The following is a 17,262-nucleotide window of genomic DNA, read 5'->3' on the forward strand; positions in this document are numbered from 1 at the left end:
GTGGGAAGGCACACTGTGTCCTTATATGAACAGAAACTATATTTCCATGATGTCAACTTAAACTAATAAAACTACCATCATAGTGACAGCAACATGGTTATTTTTACATATTATAATACTTGTAGGTATTCTATCCACACTTACAGGTGAAGCACATCTCACCACATTTGTGTACCTTTGTTTAAAAGCATTGGTCAACAAGTAAACTGATTACACTTTTGCCAAACAAAGATTCATATCATTAAGATAATTTAGACAGGTCTTTGAAACTCTATACTAAACCACTAAAATGTTACATTAATACCAACTTAAAGACAAGTGAGAAACATAAGATCTATTTACTAACTAAACTGGGCTGAAATAATAAAACTGCTCAGTTGTTTTCAATTAGGACTGTGGGTTACATTAGTAGTGACACAGATTAATTTACATGCACTGGATTCCTGACATATGTTTCAAAGCTATTGCCTGATATCTGTCCTGGCTATGACATGTTGCCTGGGTCTATCACACCAACCCCACTTCCTCCCACTCACACACACACACGCACAAAGACATGGGATTCACCTGTTTTGACCCCTTAAATACCGACCTTGAGGTTGCCAAGCCGCACTCTGACTAACTCTAATAATACCGCCTCACACTAGTCACCACAAGATATGACTGTGCTCTTGTCATGTTGGAAAAGTCTTGGTGGTGAATATCTGAATCTTGATCTCTGAGTAGTACAACAACACACGGGTGCATGAATGGAGACTGCACAATGCAGCATTGTGAAGGCAGCGACAGGCCTCATTAGCTGCACCACATCCTGGTTATCTGATCTCCATGCACAGTCTGACTTGTACCTTGTAACTTATGACTCACCTCAGGATCAAAGAGCCAGCGAGTGTCACAGCACCATTTCCTGACAAAGTGATATCAAGGATGTGCTAACAGATGAAAATGGAGACCTTCGCTTGAAATAGGAGCTGTTCTGGTCAGTGTTAGTCAGCACTGATGCTCTGTGGGTGATGAGATTTGTTTTTAAGATGTGTTAAATGAGAGACACAAATGTACAGTAATAGCGAAGTAATTTTTACTCTAACGTGAGACGGACATATAAAGATGCTTTTAATGTGGTATTATCACTTTTTATTACGGGCCCTTTGCATTAGGCAATGGAGGAATGTAAATAAGCACATTTACTCAAGTACTGTGCGTAAATACAAATTTGAGGTACATTACTTGAGTATTTCCATTTTATGCAGCTTTATACTTTTACTCGACAACATTTCAGATGCAAATATTGTACGTTTTACTCCACTACATTTGTCTGATAGTTTTAGTTACTACTTTCTATTCAGAGTACAATTTGTTATGGGCTTCATGTCCAATAAAAACCTGCATCTCCAAGTTTGGTGATTTTTAATTTAAATTGTTCTGATTCCATGAAAGATTAACTGTTCCTTTATGGATTGAGTCTTCTACTTCTGGATTTTGGATAGAAAAACAGGGTTGTATTTCTGAGCTCATGAAAAGTTGACTTTTTAGAGATACTGTAGCAATGCTACAAACATATGATGATCTTATAGAATATTATGCACGGCTCTAGATTAAACTACCCAACAGTATATAAAGTAGTTAAATATACATACAACGAGTAAAATGTGACATACACATTAATGCAGCAGGAATATTATTCCAGAAACATCACAAATAACACCAACAGGAAAGATTTCTCTGCATTACTTTTAAAACTTTGAGTACATTTTGCTGATAAAACTTTTGAATGCAGGACTTTTACTAGTAGTGGAGTATTTTCACAGTGTTGTACTGGTACAGTATGGATCTGAAAACTTCTTTCACCATTGGCATCGGGTTGTTTATTTTCTTCTTCTGCCAAATCAAAAAGTATTCATTGTTATGCACAGTAAATGATACACACACAACCCATCTGTTAAGGTAACGTTGGAGAAACTAGCAAGAGATAGCTAGATTTTGAAAGTATCCAAAGGAAAAAAATTCACACTCCCTTCCTCCCGAGCCACTCCCCCTAAACCCGTTTTCATGGTCAGTGAGTGCATGGGCCGAGTGCACGCAAGTAGACAGGTAGACAGGTAGACAGGCAGACAGGCAGGTAAGCCAGCCACTCATGTGTTTATTAAAGTTTTACGACAGCCACAGATACTGGATTTTCTTCCATTTTTGTGTCAGTGCATTTTGGTGTAGAGAGAATTTCAACAATAAACAAAAAAAATGCAATAAATTGCCTCCCTTAGCTTTAAGTCATATTTATCAGCTTTGTTTGTTCCTCTTTTTTTGTCATAATGTTCCCCAGCTCAATGAGGACAAGACTGAGTTTAGTTTGTACAGTGTCTTCAGAACCTGAAACTGAAGAGAATGTTATATAATGATACCACTGGCAGAAACATGGGTCACTTATCGCTGGCATAATATTTCAATTTAAACCGACATTAACTGATTTTATTTTTTGGCATAAGCAAGATATAAACACACAACACTGACATATTATCACCTTATAAAGCTGATATGGCAATTTGAACTAAAAGAAAATAAACCACCCACATTACACACTTTTTGGAATCCATCCGTTGTCTTGAATTTTCTTCAGAGAATATTTGAAGACTTTATTGATTTCCTTTATGGGATTGAATTGATTACCTCAAACCTACATAACACTTATGTAACTAATGTCTCTGTGGACAATTATGTATTGTAGTTTAAAGCCGATTTAGAGTGCCTTCTGTACAAGTCAGAAAGCTGCCCACAATCTCCATCAAATTGTTCTCCTTCATTTAACCAGCAAGGTCAATAGTACAAGAGAGTTCCGACCTCTTCCCTCTGCTCATAGCCTAGTGTTATTTTTACTTACTAAATATGCAGTCAAAGAAATCATTTTGGCTTGAGTACTTTCATTCACTTAGACGTGCTTTGTATCAGAAGTAGAATCTTATTCTGAAGAAAAGTTTCTCGAGGGGTTGGCAGTGGTTTTACAAGCAAAGAAGAATAAGTGTACTTGAGGTCACATAAGTACAATATTTCCCTTAAAATGTATTCTCAACTGAAAGAACCTTCAAATCCTGTTGAACAATTAAAGATGTTGCTAGTATAAAGATAACCACGTCAGGCAAAGAAACAAGTGAAAAAGTCAAGGACATATCACAGTCGCCATGACAAGAATTTTATTTTATTTTTTTTTTTATTACATTTTGCATTAAATTAAAGAGTTTTTTTTTCTTTACAACATACATTAAGCTGTGAATCAGATGTTAAGGAAGTGAGAGTAGGGCAAAAAACTTTGTGACGTCACAATATCTTACAAGCTTACAAAGTTCAAAAGGTTGAGAAGTTGAGAAGAGAGTCGATTTGCATCTAATAGCAGTGTATTATAACAAGGGTGAAAGACAAAAAAGGCACACACCAAAGAACCTCACTGTCCACAGCAGCCTTCACAGTCAAACCTAATCCAGTCTTTGAAATGTTCAAACCCTACTCTGACATCAAAACACTTGGTTGATGTGAAGAGTTACAGAATCTTAAATGCACCCACAGCTAAATGTACTCGTCAACACAGGATGTGGACATTAAACCTTCTGACCCAGACAGATTTTCTTGTTCACATTCTGTATGGACACGGCAATTCTCCAAGGTGAGAGACGCCACAACTGAACATTTCTAGACAAGAAATATTTAGTTGTAGGTCAGCATTATACCAGGCCTGGGAAAGTTGCTAGTTCGTGCACTCCTCAATACACTGGGGGGTTATAAATAGGGCCCTGTAGTGGCCCAGTAACCAGTCTACAATGCAGTGGTATTCTGGATGTCTGGAGTAAACACAGCTTCTGCTTTGAAGATCATAGCTTTAAGTAATCACTGGTATGACTATCTCACATGACCCCAGACAGTGTTTCTGAAGGGGCACCTTTCCTCCCGGCTCCCACTTTGACCTTATCTGTTGCCCATGACCCCGTCATTTGCAACCAAACCCTGCAAGCATCTATGTACACATGTTAGTCAGGTCACAGATTCTACACGTCCTTCTCACGTCAGCTGTGGATTGAGACATAGTTGGCTTTTCTCCATTGAGAAACAGAAAATTGCTTGATATCAAGAAAACTTTTACCTACCTACACATACAACACTAAGGGAGTGCTCCATTGATTTAAGTGTTGGATGGGGGGGTGGGGCGAGGGGGGTGATCAATAAAAGTCCTCAAGTAAAAAGGAAGTGAAAGCAAAAAAAAAAAAAGTTGAATCTAACTCTAAGCCATTCGTAAGGTAATGAGAGTTAGTGAAGCAAAGTAAAAAAGTATCTCTAAACTTCCTCAAAGTGTGTTTTCTCCTACAAAAAGGGGGTTAAATAAGGTCGTTTTTTAATCTTATTGTTTTAAAATGTCAACTTTCATCACAGGAACCAGCCTGTTTATGCGACTAGCCTAGCAACTGTTATGATACACACAAGAAGCCTAGAACTGTGTTAGTAAACTGGGTGCTTATGTATATCTCTTACTGTATGTTTGCTAGTGTTGAAATTGCATTATTATTGCAGTGCACCAGAAAGATACACATACATTGGCCTTCTCAAGTAACGAATGTTAATTGCTCAGTTAATCAGTCAATCAACCACCACTCCAAACCAACAGACAAAAAAAAGTAAAAACAAATACCAGGACATTGAAATTGTATAAAATGTAAAATCAAAAACACTCACAACGTCTTCATCGACACTGCCAGCACAACATAAAGGGCTGCTTTAAGCGCATTAATGGCACAATCAGAAATTAACCACAAAGTTGAGTGTGTATGTGTGTACGTGTGTGTGTATGTGTGTGTGTGAAAGAAAGAAAGAGTGAAAGAAGAAAGGGAGTCCTTCTTCCTCTCTTTCCTCTGGACTGTAAGTGTGTTATGTCTAGGGACCAGAATTACAACAATAACACCTACATTCTTTAATTGCATTTTTATCAAACCAGGGAAATATCATGACGTAAGAAAAATAAAAAATAAATACTACAAGGAGACAAAGTTAACAGCTAATAAAGAAAACATTGTCACTACTGTAGGGTGTAAGGCACAAATTTACATGTGGAAAAAGAAGCAGGCAATACAGATGTTTTTCTAGTTTTTCTTTTTCACCTGCTCGTCCGTGTGACGCCGCTAGAAAAGACGATACGTTCTTTGCAGAATCACTAACAGCTTCTTTTCATGTGTGTGTATGCAGATTCCTGCACTGTTGCTGCAGATGCTTCTCTTATATTTGCAACATGCAACAGTGAGCTTTGATGGCACCGGTAAGCCAGCAACCAATCAGGACAAATGTTACTGACTCACACAAAACCACAGTGCTGATTTGGGGGATGTTCATTGGAGGAGTGAAAGGGTGAGATTCAGTAAGTCTTGTTTATGATTGGTCTAAAACAATGGAAATTCTGGTCCATGAAGGTAAAAGTCCCTGTCTGGCACAGTTTAAATAAATATCTCCTCCTCTTCACAGAGGTCACATACATCTCAAGCTGCAGGTCCCACTGAGCACACAGTAAGACCTAGTGGACCTTTAGTCGTCAAGAAAGTTCTACGGGCTCCAGTTTAATGACTTTAAATACGTTTTTTTTTTTTCTCACACTTGATTAATTAGTATTAAAAGATCTCTTCTCTGTCCTCCCTCTCTCTCCGAGCCTAGAAAGTCAGTTTTTTTTTTTCCAAAAGCACTTCATAAAAATAAATACAACAGGCTATTAGTATTAACAGTCATGTGTTATTCAGTAACCAGTAGAGGATTCCTCTGGCCCAGGCTTTCAGTCAAACCCAGGCAGGACTTGATTGCTGTAACACTGAGAGGCTTTTCACAGTTTCTCACAGAACTCAGGCAGTTGTCTGTCCTTTCAGTCTGAGCTCAACCTCTCTGAGTTTCCAACCCAGATTTCCCAGTCCTCAAGGTACTGTACAACGATTATTCTCCAAACCTCCCTTGCTGTCTTCTTATGTGCTTTTACAAGTCAAGTCTCGGTGGCCAAAGACACCACAAACAAGAGAGCCACCGCCTTGGATGCTACAGGGCGCCATTGGATGAAATATTCAGGACAGCATCATCTTCTTCTGTTTCAGTAGCACATGTTCCACGTGTGTGTACAGAGAAACTGGGAGTCAGCTAGAGCATGTGCTCGATGACGGCAACAAAGGACGACAACCATTTGTGTAATATTTACATATTTATATAAAAAGAAAGTGTTTTCTTAAAAAACTGTGTTGCGTTTTTCACTGTACTGTACACCAAAAACAAATAAACAAACAAACAAAAACACTAAAAGGAGATGCAAGTTGTACAGTATTCCCTGTTCTTTCTCTCTTTCAGAAAAAACTTTCACTACTGTCCATTCACATTGGACTGACTGGCTAACTAGCTGACTATGTGCAGGAGTCACTGGACTTAACTTTTGTGGAGAGTGAGACTACAGAGGGTTTGGGGGGGACATCAGGCTTGAGATATTTGATGCCCGTTCGAGGCAGTGAACCGTAGGAGCTCATTCCAGGTTGCCGGGACAGAGATATGCCCTGTGCTGTCATTTGTATGGAGTCCACCCGCTGAGGTGCAGGGGGCGGAGTCTCCACACGGTTGAAGCTGTGATGTCTCGCCAAATGGGAGGAGTTAGATGAGTTGGTGTTGTGCTTCTTGAGGGCGGAGGATCCGGAAGCGGCGGATGCTGATCCTTTCCGGAGCCCATAGACTGAAGAGTGAACCTCCAGGCGTTTGCCCATCTGTGGGACAGCTGGAGGGATAGTGAGAGATGCCTCCCGTTGGGGCACTCGTGGCGGCAGCACCCCATCTGGATCCACCATGTTGAGGTTGTGACAGGGGCTCTTGACTGTCTTGTACTCCAGGGTTGCCCCCTGGTCGTCCATGACGCTGTGGGTCATGCTGAGGTCACTATGGTGGGGCTGTTCCACATACTCGTGCTGGTAGGACTGCTGGTGCTGTTGCAGATGGGGCTGGAGCTGATGCTGATGCTGCGGAAGAGGCAGGACTACCACACTGGGGATGTGCCCTGGTGAGGCCCTCAGGGGCAGATCTGTAGAGATGACAGGTGTGCCCATTGGTGGCATGTCCTTGGTGCAAGCGTTGATGAGGTTCTGGTTTCTCTCCCACTCCCTGCTGCCGCGGCTGGGCTTACGACGTGGCTGCATAGGGGTGGATTCAGGAGTTGGCAGAGCAGCGAGGTCCAGGTGGTGCTGGTCTGCTTTTATCAGCATCTTCCCATTTGGTGTCAGTCTCCCATTGTGCATCAAAGGGGTGAGGATTGCCTCGGGCCGACCGTCTTTGGCCTGTGTCTCAAACAGGCCCGTCAGCTTGGTCACACTGTTCATAGATCCCCGGCGGGAGTGGAGGTGGTGGCTGTCTTTTTCCTTGCGGCCTGTCAGGTCCATGTCTCGCCGCCGGTGGTCACAGACACAGTAGACAATGATGCCAGAGAAGATGGCGCCCATGGCAAAGGCTAGGATGACAGCGATGGCCAACAAGGTCACGGGAACTAGCTGGTCACGACCCTTCTGGTAGCTCTCACGGATCACACCTGCGGAGAGACGTGGAGATGACATTCAGACTGGCAAACTAAAATAAGGAGAGATTATTTTGCGGCTGCTGTGTGTGGGGAAACTGGAAAATAGAGCTGTTGGGAAAGATGCTTATTATTAGACTTACCAAAATTAGAAAACGATATTGAATTACAATCATTAAAAGATATTTTCTGGGTAAAAAGATTAGAGGTTTAAATAATTTCATGAAAAACATGCAGATGAAGATGAGTTTATCCCATCATAAGGAACACCTATTGAAAATGGGCACAAATGGTAGCTTGAAGTAGCAACATTCAATATTTCCCGAAAATCCAATCTTAGACTGAAAATGTCTTTTGGAGGGGTGATTATGATTCACATTTTAAATCCCAGATAAACCCCTCTGCTGAAATGAAAAAAAGATATGAGCGCAGATAAAGGAGCCTGAAATACCCAAACCCTTTCTTCTCATAGATGCAAATGGGAGACTTTTCATAAATCTTCATAAATGGATCCAATCTCATGAATCATGGAGAATACATTAAAAAGCCACTGATTAGGCACTAAATCCAATGAGCTGTGTCATCAGTGTCTTATGAAAGCGCCATTTTCAAAGACTGGCAAAGACGCGGTGCGATACCGCCAAATAAAAGATAATTCAATAAAAGCAGCTATGAAGTATTCTAACGGTGGGAGAGTGGGAGCATGAAGGTTGTGTGTAATAAAATGGGGTCAACAATAAACTGCACACACATACACAAACGTGTGGACACACACAAGCCCCCCACGCTCGATAACTTCTTGCCTGTTGATGAATGCAGACATCTCATGCAGCACTCCTTGCGTTAAACAGACCAGTCCAGAGATTTATAATGCGTTCACACATGACCTGTGGCCAACACAGATCAGTTACCACAGACAGAGGATTAGGCAGGTGGGCTCTATCACGTAAAAAGCTCCCACAGTGCACCGCTGGTCTTGTAACGTGACTCAGTTACACATGTGCACTGCATCATTGTCTCATATCTTGGTACATATTATTCACTGTACAGCCCACCTGCCTAATGTGAAAGATTTTTAAAATTCTCAATCCATGCTGGATTTGTGTCCCGAGGCCATAAAAACCTGCAAAACTGTAAAGTGCAAAAAAAGAGGAAAGCTTTCAGTCACTCTGGATGATATAACTAAGTACAATAACCTGATATTAATTTGTATGAATGGAATTCAATTTCACATCTCCTGTACAGAGGAGGTGTGTTTACAGTGACTATGTTCTAAAAAAAGCACTACGTGGGTGATGTTATTTTCTGCTTTCAGAAATCACAGACATTTTGATGTACTGGGAATTTACATAAAGGCAGGAGGAATGGCTGTAAATGGCTTTTTTGTTTCACTTCTTAAGGATTTGCATTTATAAAATCTTATTTAAATACTCTCCTATAATGCTACAATGTTTATATCTTATCTGGTGAACAGGAAAGTCACTTTTAAAAGTGATTTTTTTGAAAAGTGTTGTTCTGTACCATATAAAAAATACCTAAAATATATATATATAGATATTTAATTACACAACAGCTGCATAAACACGGACATTCAATTTGTTCCTCAAAACACACACTGCCCACATGAAATTGACAATACAAATACATTCAAAAATACCTTAGTATGAGCTGCAAATATCAAAGTTTAACACAACACAGTAATCAAAACACTTGTCAATACGCAGATCATTGCAATATTGTCTTTTCTTTTTTTTTGTTGTCTTTTGCACTTTTCTTGCAGATCCTCATAGATGTGTTTCAATTTGCTCTGTAATTTTCCAAAAGAAGATGCCACAAAATGAAGCGTTTGTTGCAATAATTCTGTAAAATCCCGAAGGAGCTGGATAATCATGTTTAGGCTTTTCAGCTCGGCCGTGTCACCGAGGACATACTCAGAGAATTTCTTCTTTCTGTGTCTCCTCAGCAAGACATAACGCAGAGACAACGTGTTAATCTGTTCTTGTGGAACCGAAATCCAGACTCTCTTAAACTAACATCCATAATCCTCACTCGCTGCGGTCATACTTCATTAGTCCAAAAACATGACTAAAAACCAGTCGTCCTAGCTAAAATATAGCACTGAGCAATGCCTGAGTCTCTGTGTTGACGTTTCAAGCTCAACCTGGATAAAATAAAAGAGGATACTTTTGCTCAGATCATTCCTCATTTATTGTAAAAACAATATGTCACTTTTGTCTTTAATAGAGTGCTGCCAACATGCAGCTCAGCCATACCTCATTCAGTGTTAAACAAAAGGTTTAATTTTTCTATTTTCTGGCCAAAATTGTTTCTTATCAAAGACGTGCCCTGCTGCGGAGATAGTGTTAGAAGTGATGAGTGTTATCTGCAGTGAAGCATTAAGGTTTGACATGTGTTATGCTGTGGACCTGTGTGACCAAATGGCCCACCTGTCTGATGAAACATCTGCTTCCCGTCTCATGCAGTAACATCTGTGAAGGAGAGAGATACTTTTGCTTGCTGCTATCTTTCATTTTGTTGACTTTCCTCTGTCCTCACTTAGATCTTTTTTTCCCACTTTCTGCTACTTCTCTCCTTCACAGAAACAATGAATCAGTTTTCTGACTTTCTTCTTGTTTCAGAGTGTTTTCTTTCACACTGTTCATACTTCCATATGGTAAGAGTTCTATTCAGTGGAAACTGGGAAGGCTGTAATTATAACCTCATGGTCTTTGTCAGTTATCATGCTTTGGCAGAAACGACAATGGTGACGAGTGCCATTTGAGAGCTGCTGGGTTAAGCGCTTCTGCAAACAAAGAAGAAGAAGGAAGAGGAATACAGCTTCACTTGAGGAGAGGAGCCCTGAAAACCTCCAAAAAACCATTTATGTAAGAAAATGAAAGTGCAAGCAAAAACAAATACTTTGGCAAATCTCTCGTTTTTCCATAATCCTTGTTAAATGTAAATACCTTCATCCATCTCTGTCTACGGTGCTTACATGCTGAAAGAGCAAGTCAAAACTGTTATGAATTTTCATGACAGAGAATTTATTGCCACTAAAGGTTAACTTTCCTCAACCGGGGATTTGGATTTCACATTGAATAACAAAGGCAGTGGGAAGCAAAGCCAAACGGGTGTCCATTCTGGTGAAGCAGGCGGACTGTGGAGCTGGATCTTTGTCTTCTATTCCGGGTGTGGGAGCCGAGGTTAAAGCCCTATTTAACCTGCACAACATGATCCTTCCTGTCTGAGTCTTTAAAAAAAATAAAAATCCTTTCATTCTCTTTCTCACATCCCTTCCTTCCATCACTCATGTCTCTCAAACACACTTCTGGAGGGTACTTAGCCCAAGGCCTTAGGTAAAACGCAAAAGAAAGAAAAGGAGGAAACTTTGAAGACTTCCATCTTTCATGTGAGGAATTGTTTCTCATCCCAACATCAAAGAGAATGAAAGTAGCCACAGAGGACACATGAGCTGTCTCTGTCGAATCACAGGACCTTCAGGGTTTTGAATCAAGGTGGCTACGCCGCTCATTTTTCGGGCCCCATTTGTGATCTTGGCAAAACTTTTCCAAACTTTCACAACGTGACCTTGAAAATTATCAAAGTGTTGCTAAAACCCACAGATTTCCTGCTTTAGTCTCATCGTGTTGGGGTTCTGACTACACAGTGACTTATAATCTTCTGGTTTCAACTTTTACCTCGCCCCCAGACTGTCTCGCAAAGCATCCTGCGGTTCGACGCTTCTCTCAGTGGTTGAATTGATTTGAATTTCACACTGCCTCAGGCCTCAACATTCAGATATTAAACACATAGCTCAGATACTCAGATATTTCTCGCTGTCAAAACAGCCTGGGTCGGCAACACTTACTTGTAAATCAGAAACATTGTAATCTGCTGTGACTGGAACTTGTGAATGCTCTCTCTCTGTCTGTCTGACACACATAGACAATCTTACACTCTTTTAATCTCTTCAGAAGCACCACTGACTTAAGCCCACAGAGCTTGCCTTTGTGTTGGTGTTGGGGAAACTTCAAAGGTAGTTAAACATCACAGAGAGGTTACGGAGAGGGCCCTAACCTCTGACTACGGGCTGTTACACAAAATGATAAAAATCTTAATCAGACTTAACTGCACTCACTGACGTGTCACTTGTTGAAAGACAGAACAGTGGAGCTTGTAAACTGATGGAGTAGAAGAAAAGATGAAGGAGAGGAGCAGAAACTGTATAGTGTCTTACATCTACTCTGCCTTCACCAAACTTCTTATTTGCTTTCAGGGACTTGCTAGTTTTCATCTATTAGAAAGGACATTGCTGTTTCGATGACAGCAATTCATTAAATTCTATTTAATCTCCAGTTAGGATATAATCGCATTAAGTCTTGTGTATGTTTATGTTCGAGAGGCACTTGCATTAATGGTGTTATTTAATATTAAAGCATTCATCAGACAATCCTGAGTCAGTGCACAGCATACTGATAAGCCAGTTAAGATATAATTAAACCCCTAATTATATCATTCTGCACCTCAGGTATTAACACCAATGTACTAACCTATCCACCTCCCTGCCTACAAACTGTAGTATTTAATGCTCACAGGAAATCAACCTAAATTACATGTCCCTGGGAATATTTTTCATCAGATGTTTGATGCCGTAAATTGACACTTCTACTGTTTGTATTAATGGGTGGTAGACGTTGTTAAAAAGCACTGCCCAGCATGAATAAAACGGCTAAAATGAATCCAATTATTTCTGAATTTCACTGATACCCCTGACAGCGCAGATTTACTGAGAGTGTTGAAATCAATGCCAGTGTGGATTCTTCTATGGAGAAAACCTTTAGCCTGAACTCTGTTATGGCTTTTTTCAATACTGTTGACTCCTCTTAATTAGTGTTCAGTCTTGATGAGTCACTGTTATAAAGATGGTGACCCACTCCAGTGTATTTGATCACGTTATGACTGCTGAAAATGTGTGGCAAGCTTCTGAACTCTATGGATGACTAAAGTGCTATGTGCTGTAATTTATCCAGTTATAAATGCAGCCTTAGATGATCATTCAGAAATGTTTGAGTATACAGGCCGTACATAGTACCATTAGAGAACAAAGGCTCAGCTTGTATCTACTTGATGAGTCTCTCACTCATGGGTGTCATGAACGTGGCCATTTAAATTCACTTCAAAGTAGAATAATGACAGCTGAATGTGGGTTAGACAAGCTTCAAAAGCACAAAAGGATGAGCTGCCGTGATATGAGATTCAGTCTCATGTGGCCAAAAAGACAAAGCAAAGCTTTTATATGAACCAGCAATGGCAAGAGGTCTGGACTGAAAAGCATAACCAAAACATAAAAATGAAAAAGTAAGCAGCAACTGTGTGTAGAAAACAAAAGCAGTCTAAGAGAACAATAAGCTAATCAGTGAAGGAAATTATGGCTTATGGGTTGACGTCAATCAGGGAAGTGCGTAATGCCGGGAAAACATCCAGTGCACTGTTTCTATTAAGACTCACAATGAGCTGTGAATAATTCATCTGCCTCACAAAGGCCTATCACAATTTTTGGCCAGTAAGAAACACTGAACCAAAATCCTGTAGTTAATACAACAGTGAAGGTGTTATAATGACAGGAATATGACTTGTAGGATTAGTTTGCTTTTCTTGTCTTTGCTACAGTGCAGTCATCCTGCCTTAAAGGACCACGTCCCCAACTTTTAACCTAAATCCTATCATCCCTCTTTATAGGCTTAACCTAAATACTATCATTCTACTGCAAGGACATATGAACCTACTAACATTACATTTCCCAAAGGGTTCACCCTCATAGGTTCCTGAAAAACATTTTCAGCCAAATGCATCATCTGATATGTTAGTTCATGAAGCGTCTATTGCCTCAAATCTTGTCAGCTTACCTCTCAGGGAGGGTCATTTGAAAGAAGAGATAAGAAACCAAAATCAACAACCAAAGAATCCTTCTGTCTTTTTTACTCACCATTATAAGAAGAAATGCAGCTGTAAGGTGATATGTGATAGTTATATACTGACCACATTTGAACTACTAAAGGCTCTCTTGTTCCAGCTGGCACTAGTTGTTTGTTCTGGCTTAGTTTGCAGAGCTAATATAGGGATAAATCCGTGGTTAAACTAACCCTTCCAAACCACAGTTCTGCTCTTCATGTAGCTGGTTGGAGTAAGGCCATGGAAGTTGAATTCATCAAAACTGTGCATTATTAGAAAGTTTCCAAACAGAATTTAACTGTAAACAAAAAAAACTAGTTTCTCTGCTAGTACTGGATGTTTTTGACAGTTTTTTTTTTTACAGGTAACTAACATTCAAGATTGACATGGCATCCCCAATAATGATGGTGAAATGTTCCTTCAACTGCCTTCCAGAAAGTGAGATGAAGTGAAATGCTCAGGCTATCAAGACTTTGAAAAAAAAATAGCACTGCCTCACTGTGTGAACAGGGTCATACTCTCCCTCTATCATTCCGCCTTGGCACACAGGTGTCAGAGAGCTGCCTGCAGCTGAAAATAACCCTTGCAGAGCAGCTGTCTGACAGTTGGTATTACCATGAAATCCTGACATGAAGGGAAATATCTCTCAATAAGCTAAAGAAAATAATCTCTCAATAAGCTAAAGAAGTTCTCTCTAATGGCAAAGAAATATCATCAAAATGCTACGATGCTGTTTTGGAAACGTGATGGTGGAAAAAATATTGTGGTTCCTCAGATTTTAATTCACAAATCAAGTTTCTGTTTATCAAGATGTAAACACTGCATTATCTTCAATCAATTGACACTTGTGAAAACTCACCCTGTGAATCCTAATGACTATGAAAAAATAAAACCATCTCACCAGACAACTATGTCTCCTAGAAATTACATTTTGTAATACTGATTTGCTTTACCAGTTACATCGTGGTAACAAAGGCAATTGCTACCTGGATTATGCTCACAGGCAATGTATTTTCTAGTGTAGCAAGGGCTAAATATACATTCCACACACAAGTCACTGGGAGGTGGTCGGGGTGGTTTATGGGTTTTGGTTAAATGTTAACAAAACTGTCTTGTGCTTTAAGTCACCAACTACTTTTTCACTATTTAACCAAAACAATTTCTACGAGCAGATATTTTAGGAAAACAAATTAAATACCTTGCCAGAGAACGTTTTGCTGAAGTGTTCAATATCAATATTTTGCCTCGTTATGTTGAAAAATGTAATCCCAGTGTTTTCCTCTAACTGTATTTGCAGTTGCATGTAATTCAATCTTACATTTTTAGGAGACAGGTCTACACCAGATGCACTTTTTGATATTCAGCCCAACACTTATTTCAGTGAGATTAGTTGAGTTAGCTGGGTTAACACAAAATACAGAACGTAGGGTTCAGGGTTAAAACTGTGTATGAAAACAAATGACTGAGAGGGATAGAGAGAAACATTGTGGTTCCGCTACAATATCTCACTACATCTTACATCCTCTCTTATTCCCGTTTCTTCCATTTTGTTTGTTCAATTCTGTCAATCAGCCAGTTTGTCTACCTTCCATCTCCCTAAGAACCTTCTCTATTACATTATTGTCCTGTTCTGTTTAATAAATCTTTATCATGTGTGTTCCTTTTCTCCCTCTCACCTTCTCCCCTCTCTCATTTCCCATGTCTCTTCCCCTGTAGTCTCTCTCCATCCCTCTTTCCTTGCACCTCTCCCCTCTCCCTCTACCCTGGATAGCTGCTGTAATGAACCCATAAATTGGAGCAACACAGCGGTGGCTACAGGTCGGGTGGGTGGATGTGGGGGTTGAGCCTGACAGAGAGAGGGAGAGGTAGAAAGAGGGGGGGGGGGGGGGGGGGGGGGGGGGGGCAAGGATTCATTCCTGCAGACAGGGGAAGAGATATGACTCCAGTTGGAGAAGAGACAGACTATAAGGGGAGAGACAGAGGAGGGGTGGGTGCAGAGATGGAGGAGGAAGAGAGACAGAGAGATGCAGGGGGAGGGTAAATGGGGGAGAAGACATCATAATTTGGTTCAGGAATTAATTTGCACTAGGTAAGGTATAGCCTTGGAACATGCCATCCCAGTCAGATGAGAGGTCCTGTGGAAGGGAGACTGATCACAATGGCAGCAGATGGTGAAAAGTGGCGGGGCTGGTGGATTTCGGGGGGCAGGGTGAGCGATGGGAGGCAAGGGGAGAGGTGTATGGTAGGGTTACGGGAGTGGAAGAAAATATAACAAAGACAGATGAGGTCCACACAGACATATAGACAGACAAACACCAAGCTCAAATGTACTGTGAAATACAAGCGGCCACCTGGTAACAGCGAGGGCCCCACTGGAATGCCGTATAATGATGCTGTTGGGTGCTAAATATCATCAGTGTGTGAATACTCATCACTTTGCAGCATTTCTAATTACTCTGGTGGTGTCGGGCTAATACATATTGGCAGCACTGTAATATTCATTAGCAGATAAGATTCCACAATGTCTCAACTGCAAATGAAAAAGTTGGGGAGTAATTGTAATGTCTTTTAAATCACAAACAAGCTTGCAAACGACTTTGGAGATGAGCTAATACATTTTCACTCAAGCATAAACTTTTTTCACTTAATTTGAGAGATTGATGGTATGGTTAAATGGTGATCCCGTATTTCTTCTGTAAAATGGGCTGCATGAATTTATCTCTGAGGCATTAAAAATGCAGATAAAGTGACTCATTTGCTGAGTTTCTGACTCCATAATCATTTCTCATATATTGATTCCATTTTCAGTTTCACATATGCAGTTTGTTAAGTTTTCACAGTACAGTTGACACCTGAAGCCAATAATACTGAAGGCGACAGGAAGGAAGAGGTGGCAGGATGGGTGGAGCGGGAAATGAATACTGTTGACTGTAGTGCTCAATTTGCCATGCTGAAAAGCATTAAGCTGCATGGAGGCAAAACTGTGCTTAATACCATCAAAGCAATCAAGGCAGGAAAAGGGCAAATATATAAATAGCAAAAAAAGATGCAGTCTCAGACCAAGCCATGCAAAATACCAAGAACTGCTCACAAGAAACCAACACAAGAAAACAATTCTCATCAGAGCTGACTTATATAGAAAAGGCAAAAGAAAAGAATGTTGAGCTGAAATTGAAATAGAAATGATAAATATTGAAACAAGCTGCAAAGGTGTCTTGTAAAAATGATAATAACAATGACTATACAGAAAAAAACAGCAGGAAGCTTTATTTTGAAATGTGAAGCCCTGTTGCAGTTACCTGAGCACGTAAACCCCCTCCCTCCCCCAAAAGGAAAAGATTCCTAGAACTTTTTGAAAGATGGGTTTTGTCTTTTCTTGTGTGTGATTCTACAGCAAGTACAGCATTCCTCAACAGTCCTTGTGAGGCTTAAGTAATATTACTCCTGCTCAGGTAAAAGCAACAAGGGGAGCGACAGCATGTTGTGATACTGGCTGTAGGCATGCTGTCTGAAGTCTCTGCCACCATTGTGCTTGGATCGACCCACTAGTGCCTTACTGCTTCCAGCTGACATTCTGCAGTCACTGCCTCTGTTTACTCTACAGACAAGAGATTCTGGAGTTATATATTGTGACAGACTGAACTTCCTTGTTTTAGTGTTTGTAATTATGAGAGACGGAATGTTTTTAGCTAGCCCCAGTTTGTGCATGACATGTAACATCACATTTGTGCCACATCACTATCTGTCTGATATTACAA

The 17,262-nt window shown here is 40.3% G+C and overlaps 1 protein-coding gene across 2 annotated transcripts in view; it reads right to left on the minus strand.

Moving 5' to 3' along the window:
- Positions 1–3,162: 3,162 nt before the first annotated feature.
- Positions 3,163–17,262, minus strand: part of sema6a (sema domain, transmembrane domain (TM), and cytoplasmic domain, (semaphorin) 6A) — a 104,287-nt gene continuing 90,187 nt past the window's right edge. For both annotated transcript variants that reach the window (XM_038703189.1, XM_038703188.1), the window contains one exon: positions 3,163–7,567. In XM_038703189.1, the coding sequence (XP_038559117.1) occupies positions 6,405–7,567 (1,163 nt within the window). In that variant the 3' untranslated portion in view covers positions 3,163–6,404. The remainder of the gene's footprint in view (positions 7,568–17,262) is intronic.

Source organism: Micropterus salmoides, unplaced genomic scaffold, assembly GCF_014851395.1.
Source record: "Micropterus salmoides isolate LMB-PRFRI ecotype aquatic unplaced genomic scaffold, ASM1485139v1 Ms_hic_scaffold_7, whole genome shotgun sequence".
Classification (NCBI taxonomy): Eukaryota; Metazoa; Chordata; class Actinopteri; order Centrarchiformes; family Centrarchidae; genus Micropterus; species Micropterus salmoides.